Source organism: Salvia splendens, chromosome 7 (genome assembly GCF_004379255.2).
Source record: "Salvia splendens isolate huo1 chromosome 7, SspV2, whole genome shotgun sequence".
Lineage (NCBI taxonomy): Eukaryota > Viridiplantae > Streptophyta > Magnoliopsida > Lamiales > Lamiaceae > Salvia > Salvia splendens.
In genome coordinates, this window is record NC_056038.1 from 31,707,206 (window position 1) to 31,724,543 (window position 17,338).

A 17,338-nucleotide genomic window follows, 5' to 3' on the forward strand; every position below is an offset into this window, starting at 1 on the left:
CATATGAATAGTCATCACTCATCATAATTCATAACAGGTAGATTTATATATTTCCAAAACTCATATAGCCCGATTTTATCCAAAACTCATATAGCCCGATTTTATCCAAAACTCATATAGCCCGATTTTAACTTTATCGCTTGCGTCTGGGTTTATATGATTTTATATCTACGTGGACTTGACTACATATAATTATTGAAATATGTACAAAAAAAGAAATATTTTTATTACCTTTATTTATATAATTGTATAACGCCGTTGTTAGAAGGCCTGGTGGTACAATTCTCATTTTTTACAAATTAATCCGCAAGAGCCTTTCTGTACATGGATAGCAATTTGCAAATACAAAACCAGTCAAGATACAGCAGGACCTTTGTGATCCTCACTCAACTATTGATTTATATATATCCAGAGAAAGGGATAGGCACAGCCAAAAAGAAAAAAAAAAGAGTAAGAAAAACACTGGGAATTTCATACGACTGCAACAACCGGTCTCTGCAGATTCTCCATCATCAAGTCAACGGTCAGCAACGATCTCCCGGGCCGGGCCGGGCGGCCAGAATAACCCGAGGAGAAAGTTTGCGAAGACGCCAAGCGCTCGCAAGTCCTGAGCCACTTGGCTTGCATATATCGATGCTTTCTCCACGGAGCCAAGTGCATCTTCTTCTCCTTCATGCACCTCTTGGCTGCCCCGCACACGATCTTCAGCACTGCCATCAGCCTCTCCATCTTCCCCACGAATATCTCCGGCAGCTTCTTCACCATTTTGTTGTACTCCTCGTTTGCTCGGGCCATCTCGAATTGCCCTCTGAAATTCAACTCGATTATCACCCTCACTTCTTTCTTCGAATTCGACCCCTCTATCACATCCAAAAACGTGTGCTCCCCTGCATCAACCAAAACCCCCAAATGTTAGCACTACTACTTCTTTTCTCAATTTCATAACAAACCAGAGGATACCAATTAAATTTAAAATTGAACTACCTGAAGGAATATCGGGTGAGCTCTTCCATTTGGATTTGCAAATTGCACTATTGTACCCCGAATTCTGGAGGCGGCGGCACATCTCCGCCATTAGACAGTTCCGGCAACCGTCGGCAGCTCTGCCGCATACGCAAACGCCGCAAGCTTCTTTAACTGCTTCTTTGGTGATGTTTCGGATTTTTGATTCCAAAGAGCTCGTTCTGCATATGGTAGACTGCCAAGGCACAAAATCCAAAAGATCTAATTAATTCTAAACATTGCCTAATTCAGAAATTTTACAGGGAAACGAAACCGTATTCCTATCTTCTTCAAAACAACGGACGAACTAACACTTTATTGATCCAAAAGATTAGGCAAAAAAAAAAAGAGAGAATTTCTAAAAAAAACTTACTTGCAATAATTGATGTTGAGTTTCCCAAAAGCTGTCGTCTTCCGGGCCTGGATTTTCGTTTTCGTTTTGATTCTCTTTCTCATCATCGTCTGCATAATCGTCAAAAATGTTACTCAGCCCCTCGCATTCTTCACTCAGGAACTGGAAAACGGTGTCGTCGGATAAATTAATGGTGGTTTCGCCGGAAAAATCAGATTCCCGGCCGTCGCAAGTCAAAATCCTGTGGTTTATAGGAAGTCTCGACATTTGGATTTCCACCACCCAAACCCTACTAAAGATTTGTGATATTCAAAGAACCTTGGAAGTGGTTTATTTATATATACCCGAGATCTGGGCCCAATCAGCTGACGTGGAAATGGCAGCGGGTGGTGCACATGGATATCATGGAACCCTCCACAGGTTAATGTTGCCTCGCCTCGAATGGTCCAATTTGGTAGACCAGACAGAGAGGATCCACGTCAGTCTGGGTAATAATGCGATCGGTTCGGAAGCAACTGGATATACTCGCATATTCTTTATTTTAAATTTTTATTGTTATTTGTTGCTATTCTATCCTATTCGCTTTGACGTGGCGCAATCTAAGACGTCGGTTTCTTAGGTTTATCTTGTAAGGTGGAGCCAGCACCTAGAATCGTTGTCACTACTTACGCGGCGCCAGGTTCATGGTTTTTTGCATCTACCTTCTTGCTTCCTGGATTACCCCTCAGTTGCCGCATATCTGGCTACGTGACAAGGGGTATATTAGTCATTCATGCATCAATCATTTTTTCCAGATTGAGCAAGTATACAGTTGTTGGAAATAATTGATTTTCGGCTTCGAGTTTCGCTTCGGTTAGTGAAATTATACAATGATTTAGAGGATTATAGCCTAAATTACGAATTTCTCCCTTTTAGCCGAAAAAATAACCTTAATGTATAATTAATGAATAAGATATAAATAACGACAAAAAGTAGTTGAAATAGTAGTAATTACTAGAAAATGAGTTTACGGATGAAATTATTTTTCGGTGATATCATGAACAGCTTTCTATTCAATAAAAAACTATTTATTTTGTACTCACTCCTTTTGATAATATACTAAAACTTAAAAATAAACTTAGTACACCTATTATATTCATCTGTAGTCAATATATAAATGTCTTTCTATTTTAAATAAGTTCTACTTCAATTTTTTGTATAACATTTCGTCTCAGTAAGTTTTAGTTTCTACTAACAATAATTCATTATCGCTGTGAGATCACGTAATAAAGAGATTTCATCCCTCTACAAATAAGATAACTCTACACCGAGAATACTAAAGAAGCAATTGGCATGCTGTTTTAATTTAGTTAACAATTTGTTTAACGAATGTGTAGCATTTAAATATGGACAGAATTGATGGTCTGATGGCTAGACTTAATTAAAGGGAAATTGATGTACTATGAAATTTTTTAAGATGGTCAAGGAAATTAGGCTCAAGCTTATCAATCCCATGTACTCCGTTGTTAATAAATTAATAATGATATTATTATTAAGTAGGAGTACTATTATCTGCAAACATATGCAGAGGATTAGAGTAACCTTGCGTCATCAACTGTGGCCAATTAAAGATTAAGTTAAATAGTTGGCATTTTGTTCTCTTATAAAGTAGTGGAGTATTTATTTTCTCCTCCTTTTGGGACAATATAAACGTGCTTAGTTGTGTTTAGGGGAAGATTAATAAACGTAGAGGATAAACGGGTCAACCAATATTGCTATTTTTTCTTGTTAGATCTCACACTTTTTACATTAAAATATTATTTCACTGTTTTATGGTACTCCTATCATATGCATAGTTGCATGATCAGCTTCACGAGTAACGTGACGGGTATACATAAAAGCATTATTCGAATAACTCAAATTAAGATCAGACAACTTGTGTTAACCTTTGTAGTGTGAATGGCTTATTACGAAAATAAGTAACTCTCTACTCCGTTTATCTCATTAAAATAAAATATATATTTTTTTGGTCCCATTAAAAATGAAATATTTCTTAACTGAAAATATCATCATTTCTACTTTTTCCTTCTCACTTACTCTATTCTCTTTATTCTCTTACTCTATTCTCTTTATTAACTCACAAAACAACACCACATAAAATTCAGTACAGAAAAACAAACGTTTCATATTTAATGGGACGGAGTGAGTATTTTTTAAATTGGGCTATTGGTCCATGAAATCACAAGTTTTGGGCTAAAATTTGTTATTGCACTTGAATTTAAAACTTGGTTGCAAAAATCATAAACTTATTATGTAGTATAATGAATTTTCCATAATTTGAAATGGATTCCGACAAACTTTGGGAGATATTTCAAAACTCATGTGATGCACAAATAACGCCATTTACATTCATTAAATATGACGTTATATTTTATATTCACCACTTTGTTCACCTACATAATCAAACATGTCACGTCGAATTTAATATAGAAAAAAGAGAATTCGTGAAAAATTCATTACAAGCCGAACTCTTATGACATTAGCAACTAAGTTTTAAGTTCATGATAAATATCAAATTTTGGCTAAAATTTGAAATTTCAGGGACCATTAGCCCTTTTATATATGCTTGTTTAATGTATAAGGAAAATATTTTATTTTGTCACATTAGATTAGCATTTAAACGAAAATGTCGCAACTTTAGTTAGCTGTAAAGAGGTACACAAAATTTTCACTTAAAAATTTTATAGCAAATGAAACTGACCATGGATTTTTCTCAAGAGATGTACACAGTGACAAAGCTATTATTCCTTGTTTCCTAAAAATAAACAGAGGCAAATATTTTAATGCAAAATTAATAAAATAAGAGAGATAAAGAAAAAAATAAGTGAGAGAGGAACAAAAAAAATAGCAGAATTAATGTTAGTGGATTGTATGGTCCATTTCCTAAATGGATAGTTCCTATTTTCAGAAAACGGACTAAAAAGAAAATAATTTTTATTTTTAGGAAATGGATGGAATACTTTATTGGCTTACATGAAATCTCAGTGACTTTCTTAGCTGACTTCCAAGATCTACCACAAATTGGTTGATTTCAAAGGGTGTTAGGATCAGAGTAGAGTAGAATGTGAATACCAAGCCCTTCTAGTAAATGCCAAATTCTATGTAAATTGAGAAAGTTGTGCGGATTTAGAGTTCTTCTTTTTTTTGGTATTTCTTTTTTAGTAAAACATGTTAATTGAATTCCATTTTAATGAAGAAGATTAGATTTATTCCGAATGGGGGAGTGACGCACAAGGGTTATGCGTCGTTATTAATGAAACGCACAACCCTTATGCGTCTTTGGTTAATGACGCACAAGGGTACGCATAAGGGTTATGCTTCTTACTCTAATGACGCATAACCCTTGTGCGTCACACTGGTTAGTATTCCCGCCTATCACGTGGGTGACCCGGGTTTGATCCCCGACAATGGCACATTTTTGTAAGTGATTAGTATTTGATAAAAATGAGTTATTATAAACATTTGTTTTTGGCAAATACATATTACTCTTATTGTCTATGTTTATCACCCTCGATTACTTTAAAATCAACACAAACTTTAAAAAATTAAATTCAATAAAAAATTAAATGCATCAATCCATATTATAAATATAATTAAAAATTATCTTTAGTAGCCCTATCAAATTAATGCCTACAATATAAAAGTAGGAGAGTTCCTATTATTTTTTTTTAAAAAAATTCCATGATTTTTATTTGAATTGAACCTTTCATATATGTATAATTGCATGCATAGTTCAATGATAATTGATAATCATTTTGACAAATATTTATATGAACGCATATTGTTTGCACAACGACGAGTATATCTATCATTTTTCTTTGTTGAAAAGGTTTGGTTTTTGTAAATCATTTGGCAGACCAATCGTATTTCTTGTCACAATTTATAAAATGTAAAAGTAAAATAAAAATATTAAATATATGAACTTTCAAATTGCCAATCATGAAGTGTGCATCGCATGCTTGTCGTAATTTATCGGATGTTTATTTTAATATGAAAGCCACCTATATATAAACACCCTTTTAATAGGAACAGTATAATTCCATAATTTTTATTAACACATATTTATAAATAAAATATTTAGATTCATATTTGGCGACTTTCCGTTTTGAATCTTTTCATAGAAAAAGAGTAAGTAAAATATAGTAAAGCAATTCATGATTGGTATGAACTTTGATTAGCACGATGCTCGAGTTATGGAATACGACGTGTTGTAGAAAAATATAAATTAATAATCACGTAATTAATTAATAATTACAAGTATACATACCACCAATAGAAGTTTCTAACTTAGTGACAAATTTCTTTACTTTGTCGATGATATTCTATAGTCTCATCCCTCAATAATTCACCTCTCTCTCTTTGCCTCTCTCACGTAATTTCACGATTGTGTGTGTAGACTTAGACTCAAGTTATAATCCAAAAAATACGTACAAAATTTACTAAGTCAAAATCTTAGCCTAGCAAGACAAGTTAGTATATTGATTTGAGCAAGAAAAGTTATAGTATATATATATATATATAGGGGAGCGTTATTCTCCTATTCATCCCTTAGCTCCTTTATTCTTCTTAATATGGGCCGTTAGATCTCATTCATCAACGGTCCAGATGATCTGCATTATTACACTATAATGGTGCATTATTAGTCGGTGTGCATTATTCAACTGAAAATCTACATTATTACACTATAATGGTGCATTATTAGTCGGTGTGCATTATTCATCTGAAAATCTGCATTATTAAATGACACGTGGCACCAATCTAACCGTCGGATGACAAAATCGTGGGACTGAGATTAAAAAGAACAAAGAACAAAAGATACAAAAAGGAAATGAATACATCCCTATATATATATATTGATTTGATGATTGCAAAAAGTAATATGTATTTGCCAAAAATAAATGTTTAGAATAACTCATTTTTATCAAATACTAATCACTTAAAAAAATGCGCCGTTGCTGGGGATCGAACCCGGGTCACCCGCATGATAGACGGGAATACTACCCAGTGTGACGCACAAGGGTTATGCATCATTAGGGTAAGACGCATAACCCTTATGCGTCGTTGAACGACGCATAACCCTTATGTGTCGTTGAACGACGCATAACCCTTGTGCGTCACTCCCCCATTCAGAATTAATCTAATCTTCTTCATTAAAATGCAATTCAATTAACATGCTTTAAAAAAAAGAAAGAACTCTGCGGATTTACCGCATTGTGTATCTCGTTGGCACGTCAAAAATTTGTAGCGTTGAGTGCCTCTTTGTAATTAGCATAAAGTTTATACATTTTCATTAAAACATTAAAATCATAAAGAAATCTACTAGTAATAGACCATGATTCGATTGCTTTTATTTTGAGATACCTACATCTTAAACTCAATTAATTTGGATAACAATAAAGAAAAGGAAATCACAATGATTTTAGTAATTTGATGGGTGTTTAGTTGTTAATACTTCTATTGTTAGTTTAGGTCATCACTCCATGTTCCCACTTTTTGAACTTTGGATTCTCTCAATTGAGTTTTCTATATATATACTTCAATTCCGTTCACACATTTAAGTACTTTATTCGAGTTCTATTAGTAGTAATAAAACAATTAACAGTTATAATAGATAGCTATTAATATTTTATCATAATTAAGCCATTGCTACGTTTACGTATATGCAAACGATGTACTTGTGACTATAAGATACTATTAATTATACAACGACTAAAATAATACTACTAATACAAAAGTTGTTGTAGTATATCAACGTAAAAATACATAGCATAATACTTCCCTTCACTTTAATTTATAAAAACAATCCCTTGAAAATATGTACTCCCTCCGTCCCAAGGAAGATGACCTCTTCATTGGGCGGCACGAGATATTATGCAGTTTTATTTTACTTCATGTGTTAAGTGGAGAGAGTAAAATAAGAAGAGGGAATAAAGAAGTGATAAAAAGATTTTCATTTTTAGTAATGAGTCATTTTGAATGAAATAAACTAAAAAGGAAAGTGAGTACATATTTGGAAAGGCACTGTTTACTTCCTTATGTGATCCATTTACTCATCCAAAATATAATTATAGTATTAATTTATTACTCTAGGTTAGAAATAAAACATCACATTACGTAAAATGTCAAAAGGTTAATATAGTTTGTCTGACGTGATATAAAACAACATTATGTTTTTCTAATGTGCCAACTTTTTTCCCCCGTTGAAAATGGTATGTATATTTTGAGGTAGGTGACTATGTGTTGGTGGGCTGAGAAGGAATATTGTTTGCTCTACTCTACAACAGAGATACAAGTTGTAAAAGTTTGAGATAGTCTATGAATTCCTCCTTCAAAGATGTCAAGTTTATTTTGATCGATTCATAGCCTATCACAATCTATCCAATAGCACATCTAGAAAACGGATTTCATGAAATTGATCTAGTCGGACATATTGAAGTAGAAGAGACAATGCAATGCAATGCAATGCATCGATGGAGGACAAAAAACAGAAGCGAACCTAATCCTTAAAGATTAGGGCGGAGCTGGCGCACCGTGAAGCCGACTTCCGACCCCACCTAGATATGCCAGTGACTATATCTCTGATTCTCTCCGACTCCTAAATCATCTCATCTCTCCTTTAAGGTGTTGTTTGACATTAATATGATAGCTTATCTTAATTTAATCCGTTAGCGTAACAAATGGTTGTTATGCCACTATGTTACTGATGGATCCGCGAATTTTTGATGTTAGCAAATGCTGGTAGAGAATGAAAATACAGACACAAAGAATTTACGTGGTTCGATTTACTGAAGTAAATCTACGTCCACGGGAAAAAGGGAGGGCAAGATTGTATTGCTTGATCTGTTTTCTACAGCTTACAAATACAAACTTGCTATTTGCTATATGGTGTTTTATCTCTAGAGAGCTTAACCTTCTCATATCAGATCTAAGTTCCATTTATATCTTGGACTAAGATCGTGGCTTGCATCACCACCCTAAGTCGTGGATGTCGTGTAGGTCATGGCCTAAGATCGTGGATGTAGCGTAGGTCATGGCCTACGATCGTGGCCTGAGTTGACACCACGTGGTAGTGGGTGTGTTGGACATCCTGTATGGGTCCACTAACTCCTTGTTCGGTCGAATACTGAGACCGAACTGCTTTGGTTGCCGATCTGAGAGTAGAGCTTGATGCCGACCTGAGAGCAGAGCTTGATTGGTTGGCTTTTACCGAGCTGTAGGCTGAGGCCGAACTCTTTGGTAATGCCGAACTCATACTCCTGCTTTGGTTGCCGATCTGAGAGTAGAGCTTGATGCCGACCTGAGAGCAGAGCTTGATAGGTTGGCTTTTACCGAGCTGTAGGCTGAGGCCGAACTCTTTGGTAATGCCGAACTCATACTCTTCCTTGGGCTTTGGGCTGATGGGCCGTCATTGCTGTTGGGCTTGTTTAGTACGCACCCCATCACTACCCCCCCCGAAAAGCGAAGTGAATCACTTCGGCGAAGCGAGTCACTTCGGCATTCTGGAATACGGGGGGAGGCTGAAGTCGGGGGACGTGCCCTGCGCGTGACTGCATTAAATGCGGCATTAAATGCGACAGTAAAATCCGGCCGTCGAATCCTGAAAAGGTGGGATATGAAACGGTGCGATGATTTGAAATCTTTTCCAAATCTGATAAATACCGCCTTTCTTCATCATTTGAACACCTTTGCTATTGGCTTCTTCTGCACTCTCTATCTTTTGCGTGAAAAATTTCCTTCCGCTTTCAAAAATTTCCTCAGGATTTCTTCAAACTTTCAAAGAGTAAGAACCATGTCTGCTTCTTCTTCGTCTGAGTCTGGTAGCGGTAGAAAAGGGGGTAAGGGGTCTTCTAGCCGGAAAGAATCCGGGGAGAAGACCGTAGAGTATTTTCACAGTATCTTGAGTAAGGATACTGTGATATCCCTTTACGAAAAATACTCTTTTCCTGGGGGGAAGGCGGTGGTTCCCGACGATGATCATAGGGCTAACGACCCGCCGGAGGGTTATGCCACCGTTTACGAAGCCTGCTTAGAATGCGGGCTTCGTTTTCCTCTTCCCCCACCTTTTGTAGAGCTTCTTGATTTTTTTCAACTCCCTTTAGGTCAGGTGACTCCGAACTCTTGGAGGCACTTATCGGCTTTTGCTGCCGAACTGCGTAGGCTAGATAAGGATCTGTCTCTGAGGGCAATCCTTAATTTTTTCCAGTTTAAAAGGAAGGGGTCTTGGTTTTACTTGATCCCCTTACAGCCTTTTAGGGCCTTCTGCAAAACCAAGTGGCCGAAATGGCAAAACCGTTTCTTTTTTTATAATAGGACTTCGGCTCCGGGCTTTCCTTGGAGAAGGCCGAAGTCCGTGATTCCCCATCCTCGGTTAGAACCGTTGGCCGAGCTCGAGGGCGAGCTCAATAAGATTCCTATGATTAGGAAACAGTATTCGGAAACTGAGCTCGTCAAGGGCGACCTCGTGTTCAATATCTCGTCTTCGGACGAAGAGGCCGAGGGTGAGGATTTCTCTTTATCTTTATGCTCTACTGCTTTAACGAAGAAAACTAACCTTGTTTTCTTGCTTTTTGGCAGTGTTCATGCTGAATAAGGCTATCCGAAAGTCCTCCGAGCTTGAGGAGCCGGAGAAAGAGAAGGCTACCAGCTCGGCGCCTGATGCCGAGAAGAATCCGAAGAGGCAAAAGACCTCTTCGGGTCCAAAGAAGCCGGAGTCGACTTCGGCAAGTAGGAAGGGGAAGACCCAGAAGCCCCCGAGAGCGCCAGAGAAAGACATGGTCTTGGCGCCTCCTTCGGAGCATATCTGTGAGCCATTTTTATGGCCCACGGACTTTGCCGAGGTGAATTGTCTTCTTGATTCTTTGGCTTTGCTTCTGTCCTGTATTTTTGGTGCCCTCTGTTGACTTTTTTCTTTATCCATTTTCAGAGGAACGACATGCTCTCCAAGCTCGTCGCCGTCGAACTCTCCAAAGCGTCCAACGACTATGCTGAGATGCAGAGGAAATTGGCGGCTGCTTGTCACCGGGCCGAGCAGGCTGAGGCAAACTTTGAGAAAGCCAGAGCTGCTAGGATTTCGGCCCAGGATGAAGCTCAGTTTGCCAAAAACCAGCTCGTCATCCAGCGGGAGCAGACGAAACGGAGTGATGCTGCCGCCGTGGTTGCCCAGGGGGAGGCTCTCCGTGTTTACACGGAGAAACTCTTTTTGAGCAGCCAGTTCTCGGCTTTTGTCGGTAGTCTGGTAAGGCTAATTGCCGATAAGGGCGAGCAGGGGGCCGACGTCGTGCTGCCTCTGTACAGCCGAGAGATAGCAGCTCGGCTTCAGAATCTGCCGCTCCTTGAGGAGCTCGCTTCATCTTCGGTCCTGCTTTCTGCAGACCGAGTCCGGAGTTGTCGAGCTGATCGGGACGAGAACCTGGAGGCTATCTTTGCCTCCGTGGGACCCGTTTCACCCGCTTCGACTTACAACGGAGAGGGTGAGGCCGAGCCGCTGGAGCGGGAGGCCGAAGTCGAGCGAGCCGGGCATCCGGAGAAGGAAGCCGATCAGGAGACGCAGCAGATCGGCTACGGTGGCGCCGAGCAGGCTGGGGAGAGCAAGGAGGCAGAGGCTGAAGCTGAAGCAGAGAAGGAAGCTGAACCTCACCGAGAAGGTGGAGACGAAGCTAGCGAAGTATGATTTCGTCTCCCTTCTCTTAGTTTAGTTTCTTCCTTTATGTAAAATGGCCTTGAAGCCCTCCTTGTATAGAAAAATTTTTTTTTCTTATGAATGAAAAAATTCTTCTTTCTGCTCTTGTGTCTTCGTATAGCCTTTCGTACTCTCTTACTCCTGTTGTGGTTTACTACCTGCTCGGTAAGCTGAAATGCCGAACTGACGTAGCTGCTTTGTATTCTTAACTCTCAAGGAGCTGGAGGTACTTCACTGGAAGCGGCTGTACTCTTCGGCTTTAGACGAAGCTGAGAAAAGAGCTATAGCCGATCAGACGAAGAATGACGAGCTTCTGGCTCGTTTGGTGAAGCTGGATGCCGATAATAAGGACTTAGAGTCCGATAAGAATGATCTGGAGGCCGAGCTGAATACGACCATTGCTGAGAGGACTGCGTACGAGGATTACATCCGTGTGCGCGGGGGAATGACCATATCAGATGTTCAGAGTCGAGTTGACGAACTATGGGAGGAATATAATGTACTCCGGAGGAACAATGCGCTGGAGAGCTCGGCTTGCCAACAAGTCGTGACATCATTGCGGCGCTGGGCTTCTCGGTACAACATCGTTCTTTCTCGGCGCCCCTCCATAGAAAGATTCCTTCGGCATATCGTGCCAACAGATGCTCGCACTCCAGATCAAACCTTTGATTCACTTGCTCAAAACCGTACTCCAAGTCAGCAACGAACTCTGGAACAGCCGGAAACGTCAAGACGAGAACAGGCTGAAGTTCGTAGAGGAGCTGTGATTATGAGTGAGCAAGATCAACAAATGCTTCGTGAAGAGACTCTTCGCCGCCGAGGTGCTAGGGCTTCCCGGGCTCAGAGAAGAGGTGGCAGGTCGATTAGAGCATCTCGTCGACCTGCTTATTCTGCAGCTGCCTGGAACGCCCGAACTCAGCTTCACGAGGATTTTGTGAATAGATGGCTCAACTTTAGCAACCCTGGACAGTAGAATAGTCCTTTGTAATAGCGTAACGCCATCTTGTAGGGTAGCGGAGTTGTGTGCCGAACAAGATTTGAAAATGAAATTTTGTTTTTGTTTTCGCTTCTAACACTGTGTATTTACAGCTTAGCGAAAAAATTTCATCGTACTTGTCCTCGGTCTTATGAAGTAAACTTCTTTGACCGGACTTGTCTTTGGTCTGATGAAATAAACATCTTTGACCGGACTCGTCTTTGGTCTGATGAAATAAACATCTTTGACCGGACTCGTCTTTGGTCTGATGAAATAAACATCTTTGACCGGACTCGTCTTTGGTCTGATGAAATAAACATCTTTGACCGGACTCGTCTTTGGTCTGATGAAATAAACATCTTTGACCGGACTCGTCTTTGGTCTGATGAAATAAACATCTTTGACCGGACTCGTCTTTGGTCTGATGAAATAAACATCTTTGACCGGACTCGTCTTTGGTCTGATGAAATAAACATCTTTGACCGGACTCGTCTTTGTGTTCTAATTTGGCGATTTTCGTCGCCGGGATCGAACTTTCCCTTGTCCTAATTCGGCGAGTTTTATCGCGTGGATCGGACTTCCCCAGTTAACCGAAGTGGTCTTATGCAGTAAACCTCTTTGACTAGACATGGTCGTCCTCGGTCTTATGAGGTAAACTGCTTTGACCGAACTTGGTCGTCCTAATTCGGCGAGTTTTATCGCGTGGATTGGACTTTCCCTTGTCCTAATTCAGGCAAGTTTTATCGCGAGAATTGGACTTTTGTTGCAGTTCGTTTCAGACGAAGTGCTTGATTCTTAAGCAGAATTGTGGTCTTGTATCCTCTTTAGAAGCTTTGACACACAATCGTGGGCTTGTTGCAGCTCGTTTCAGACGAACTGCTTGTTTAAGCTGAATTGTGGTCTTGTATCCTCTTTAGAAGCTTTGACGCACAATCGTTGGCTTGTATGTTCTAAAAAGGGGATCAGCCTTTGAAGAACGAGATACCTCAGTTTTATTTGTAAGAGACGACACTCACATAGACAGACACAACGCACGTAGAGACAAGAACAAGTAAAAAACAAAGAAAACACATAAGACTGACTGACCGGACTGTCTCTTACAAATGGAACTTTTTGAGGTTGGAAACGTACCATGTTCGGGGTACTTGTGCTCCTGACGCGTGAGTCAATTTGTAAGGCCCTTTGCCGAGGACTTCTGACACCCGATATGGACCTTCCTATGTGGGTTCGAGTTCGCCCAGCTTTTCTGCTCGGCTTACTTCGTTGTTTCTCAAGACGAGATCTCCCACTTGAAATTGCAGCTTCTTCACCCTTTGGTTGTAATACCGGGCTACTTGCTCCTTGTACTTGGCTGCTTTTAGGCAGGCCAATTCTCTTCTTTCTTCGGCAAGATCTAGTTCGGCTCTCAGTCCGTCACCATTCATTTCTGAGGAGAAATTGAGTTCGGGGACTGGGTATGCCAATCTAAACCGGAATCACGGCTTCAGTGCCGTACACCATCGAGTTCGGCTCCGGTGTGACTTCGGTCATTTCGCCGGCCTCTGATTCCGGCTGCTGTGATTGCTATGCTTGATGGTGCCGAACTGATTGCTCGGCACTTTTAAGCGCAATCTGCGAACACACTTGCTCTTTTTCGATCACCTCGGATGACCGCTATCTCTCCTTTAGTGGAGAAGGTGTTCGGCGAGGATGCCTCTGATCGCTATGACCGGGCTTCTTTTTGTCTTCTCTGGATGAGCTGTCTAAAGACCGTTTTCGACGGTCTGCCTCATCGGCACGAGAAAACTTGTCCGCAATGTCCCACATCTCTTGAGCTGTTTGCGGACCGCACTCCACGAGCTTTCTGTAGAGAGCTCCGGGCAGGATTCCATTTTGGAATGCCGAAATGACAAGTAGATCATTGAGATTATCTACTTGTAGGCATTCCTTGTGGAATCTCGTCATAAAATCGCTGATCTTTTCGTCGCTACCTTGACGTATAGAAAGCAGCTGAGCCGAAGTGATCCGGGCTTCCGCTTTCTGAAAGAACCTCCTGTGGAAAGCATCCATTAGATCTCGGTAGGATCTAATGCTGCCTTGGGGGAGGCTATCGAACCACCTTCTTGCGTTCCCGATAAGCAGCTCGGGAAACAGCTTGCACATGTGGACCTCGTTGAGACCCTGGTTCGCCATGTTATATTGATAGCGTCCCAAGAAGTCATGAGGATCCACTAGCCCGTCATAAGTTATCGACGGAGTTCGGTAGTTCTGTGGTAGGGGAGTTCGGGTAATATCGTCCGAGAACGGAGTCTTCAATGCTCCGTACATGGCGAACCCGACATCTCTTCGGTATGGAGGAGTTGGAGTTCTCCTGTGATTCCGGTACCGAGGATTCTCTCTCCTGGAAGACATGACGCTACTGCGGTAGTGACTGTCTCGTATGGAGGGAGAGGGAGAATCCGCCGTTTTCGCCTCCGGCTGCTTTTGGCTTTTTTGCAGGAAGGTTAAGAATTCCTCCTGCTTTTCAGCCAAAAACAGCTTGACAGCCTCGTTCAAATCGGGCTGCTGGGAAGACTCGGTGGGGCGATTTTTGGAGCGGCTTGTTCCTTCGCCAGGAGAACTGGTGGTGGATTTATCCCTAGGCTGTTTTCCAGACCTATGGGATGGATTGGCTTCCTCCTGGTTCTCACGGGCAGGAACACGGGTACTCTGCGATCTGGTATGCATTTTTTGGGTGGAAAAAATGGATCAAAAATTCGCTTTATCACAAATTTGGTTCTCTGATTCCCACAGACGGCGCCAGTGATGGATCCGCGAATTTTTGATGTTAGCAAATGCTGGTAGAGAATGAAAATACAGACACAAAGAATTTACGTGGTTCGATTTACTGAAGTAAATCTACGTCCACGGGAAAAAGGGAGGGCAAGATTGTATTGCTTGATCTGTTTTCTACAGCTTACAAATACAAACTTGCTATTTGCTATATGGTGTTTTATCTCTAGAGAGCTTAACCTTCTCATATCAGATCTAAGTTCCATTTATATCTTGGACTAAGATCGTGGCTTGCATCACCACCCTAAGTCGTGGATGTCGTGTAGGTCATGGCCTAAGATCGTGGATGTAGCGTAGGTCATGGCCTACGATCGTGGCCTGAGTTGACACCACGTGGTAGTGGGTGTGTTGGACATCCTGTATGGGTCCACTAACTCCTTGTTCGGTCGAATACTGAGACCGAACTGCTTTGGTTGCCGATCTGAGAGTAGAGCTTGATGCCGACCTGAGAGCAGAGCTTGATTGGTTGGCTTTTACCGAGCTGTAGGCTGAGGCCGAACTCTTTGGTAATGCCGAACTCATACTCCTGCTTTGGTTGCCGATCTGAGAGTAGAGCTTGATGCCGACCTGAGAGCAGAGCTTGATAGGTTGGCTTTTACCGAGCTGTAGGCTGAGGCCGAACTCTTTGGTAATGCCGAACTCATACTCTTCCTTGGGCTTTGGGCTGATGGGCCGTCATTGCTGTTGGGCTTGTTTAGTACGCACCCCATCAGTTACTAAATGACTATTGAGTCTAGATAATTCTCTTATCTTGGATCTATCTACCTTTATCAAACGGAGCCTTATTATATACTGTATTTTTTTTGTCAATGTTAATCCAAAACGGTTGTTTCCATTTTGTTTAGATGTATATAAATGTAGGTCTTATGAAAACGTAAAAATGTAAATTTGTTTGTTTTTTTTTTCTTAGACAGTGACATTTTAAAAATAGTAAAAGTACTTTTGTCCTCTTGGTTGTAAAATAAAATATACTCTTTCGTTCTACAATTAACAAACGATTTTACGCCTTATACAGACAAACACTATGCGTCACATATTAGTTTACTAGTAAGTCGACGAAGAAATTCAACGGGAACTATCTCATCCAATAGAATATACTTCCTGAACCACATAGAAAGAAATACAGTACTACTTTTTAATAAGATATTGTAAATTGAATTCCCTCAATAATGGGATAATTTCAGCATATTTCTCTGATGCTTCAAACTTCAAAATCAAATCGTATTAATTGGATGGGTTTTCTAGCTCGATTATAAATCAAGTTGGTATTGTATTTTTAATATTTTTAGAGACCTAACAACTTCAGCCTGTTCATTATAGTATATCTTTATCCATTGGATATAAATATTTTCTTTTTGATAGAGAAGATAGCAAAGGTGATCTGGCCACGGTGTGCAATGTGAAGTTGTCGAGCCTTGATGAGCAATGTGTGAGTGCAGCATGTGGTATATGAGAGAAACCAATCACCAATCTCACACGAGCTGAACTTGTGAATGTGACAAAAGTGACAGCTAAGGTGGAGGACCACCCTTGTACTTGGAGAGACGTGTTGATCAAAAGATTGAAGAAGAAAGATAGTTTGCAGAGTTAGTTTTGATTAAGGTTGTAAACATTTTTTAATCTTGTACTGAGTAGATTCGAGTAGAGTTCTAGATAGTTCGAATGAGTAGTATATGTATGGGATCTGTGAACTTAGTTTTCAAGTAATGAAATAGCAACCTTTCTCTCAATACAATTTTAGCATATTTCAGTTCATCTTTCTTCTTCATGAATTCCACTGCATCCTTTCATGGTATCATAGCAGGATCCTTTTGATTTTGTCTCTCCTACCCTATAGGCTAGTTCCTTTGTTTCTTTTCTAAAAATGGCTGAAGCCAATGAATCCATACCACTGGTGGTGGGATGGAGTTAGACGCGATGATTATTGGATCAAGCTATATGGAAGATAACCGAACCAAGTGGATCAGTTAGCAAATGTCGTTGCCACTTGATCAAGGCGTTCTCTCTCGCTCCACCAAAAGAAATATTTATAACTCCCAAACTTGCACTACTTTAACAGTAAAGCGACAAGTACGGGGTCGATCCCACAGAGGAACCGGTGCATTGAGTGTGTGAGTAGTGAACAAGGGTCGGCTGCTGCCACGCTTTAAATTGGAAGTTTAAAACTATTGGGTTACGCTAGGCGGAATGTAAACTAACTACTGGATCAAGTAACTCATCTTGCTGGAAAAGGACTTAACTACCTAGGCTTGCTACGAAAACACAAAACACTTTGCCATTCATCATGATTAAACACTGGATCAGAGACTTTAAAGTTGAACTAGACTGGAACAGTAAGCGAGATGATGAAAACAAAATAACACCGATTTTTATACTCAATGCTCAAAACAGAACTATAATCATGCGGAATACAAAAGATCGATTCTTTAACTACAAAACAACGAAGAATTGAACTTAAGCAGCTAAAACTGGAAAGTAA

The 17,338-nt window shown here is 40.3% G+C and overlaps 1 protein-coding gene across 1 annotated transcript; it reads right to left on the reverse strand.

The window, feature by feature from the left end:
* Window positions 1-205: 205 nt before the first annotated feature.
* LOC121810284 lies at window positions 206-1,665 on the reverse strand. The gene is made up of 3 exons (XM_042211070.1): window positions 1,376-1,665; window positions 985-1,198; window positions 206-887 (listed from the first exon to the last, which is right to left on the reverse strand). Exons 1-3 carry the CDS (start codon window positions 1,619-1,621, stop codon window positions 472-474), a joined length of 876 nt encoding a protein of 291 aa, XP_042067004.1. The 5' UTR covers window positions 1,622-1,665; the 3' UTR covers window positions 206-471.
* Window positions 1,666-17,338: the final 15,673 nt, after the last annotated feature.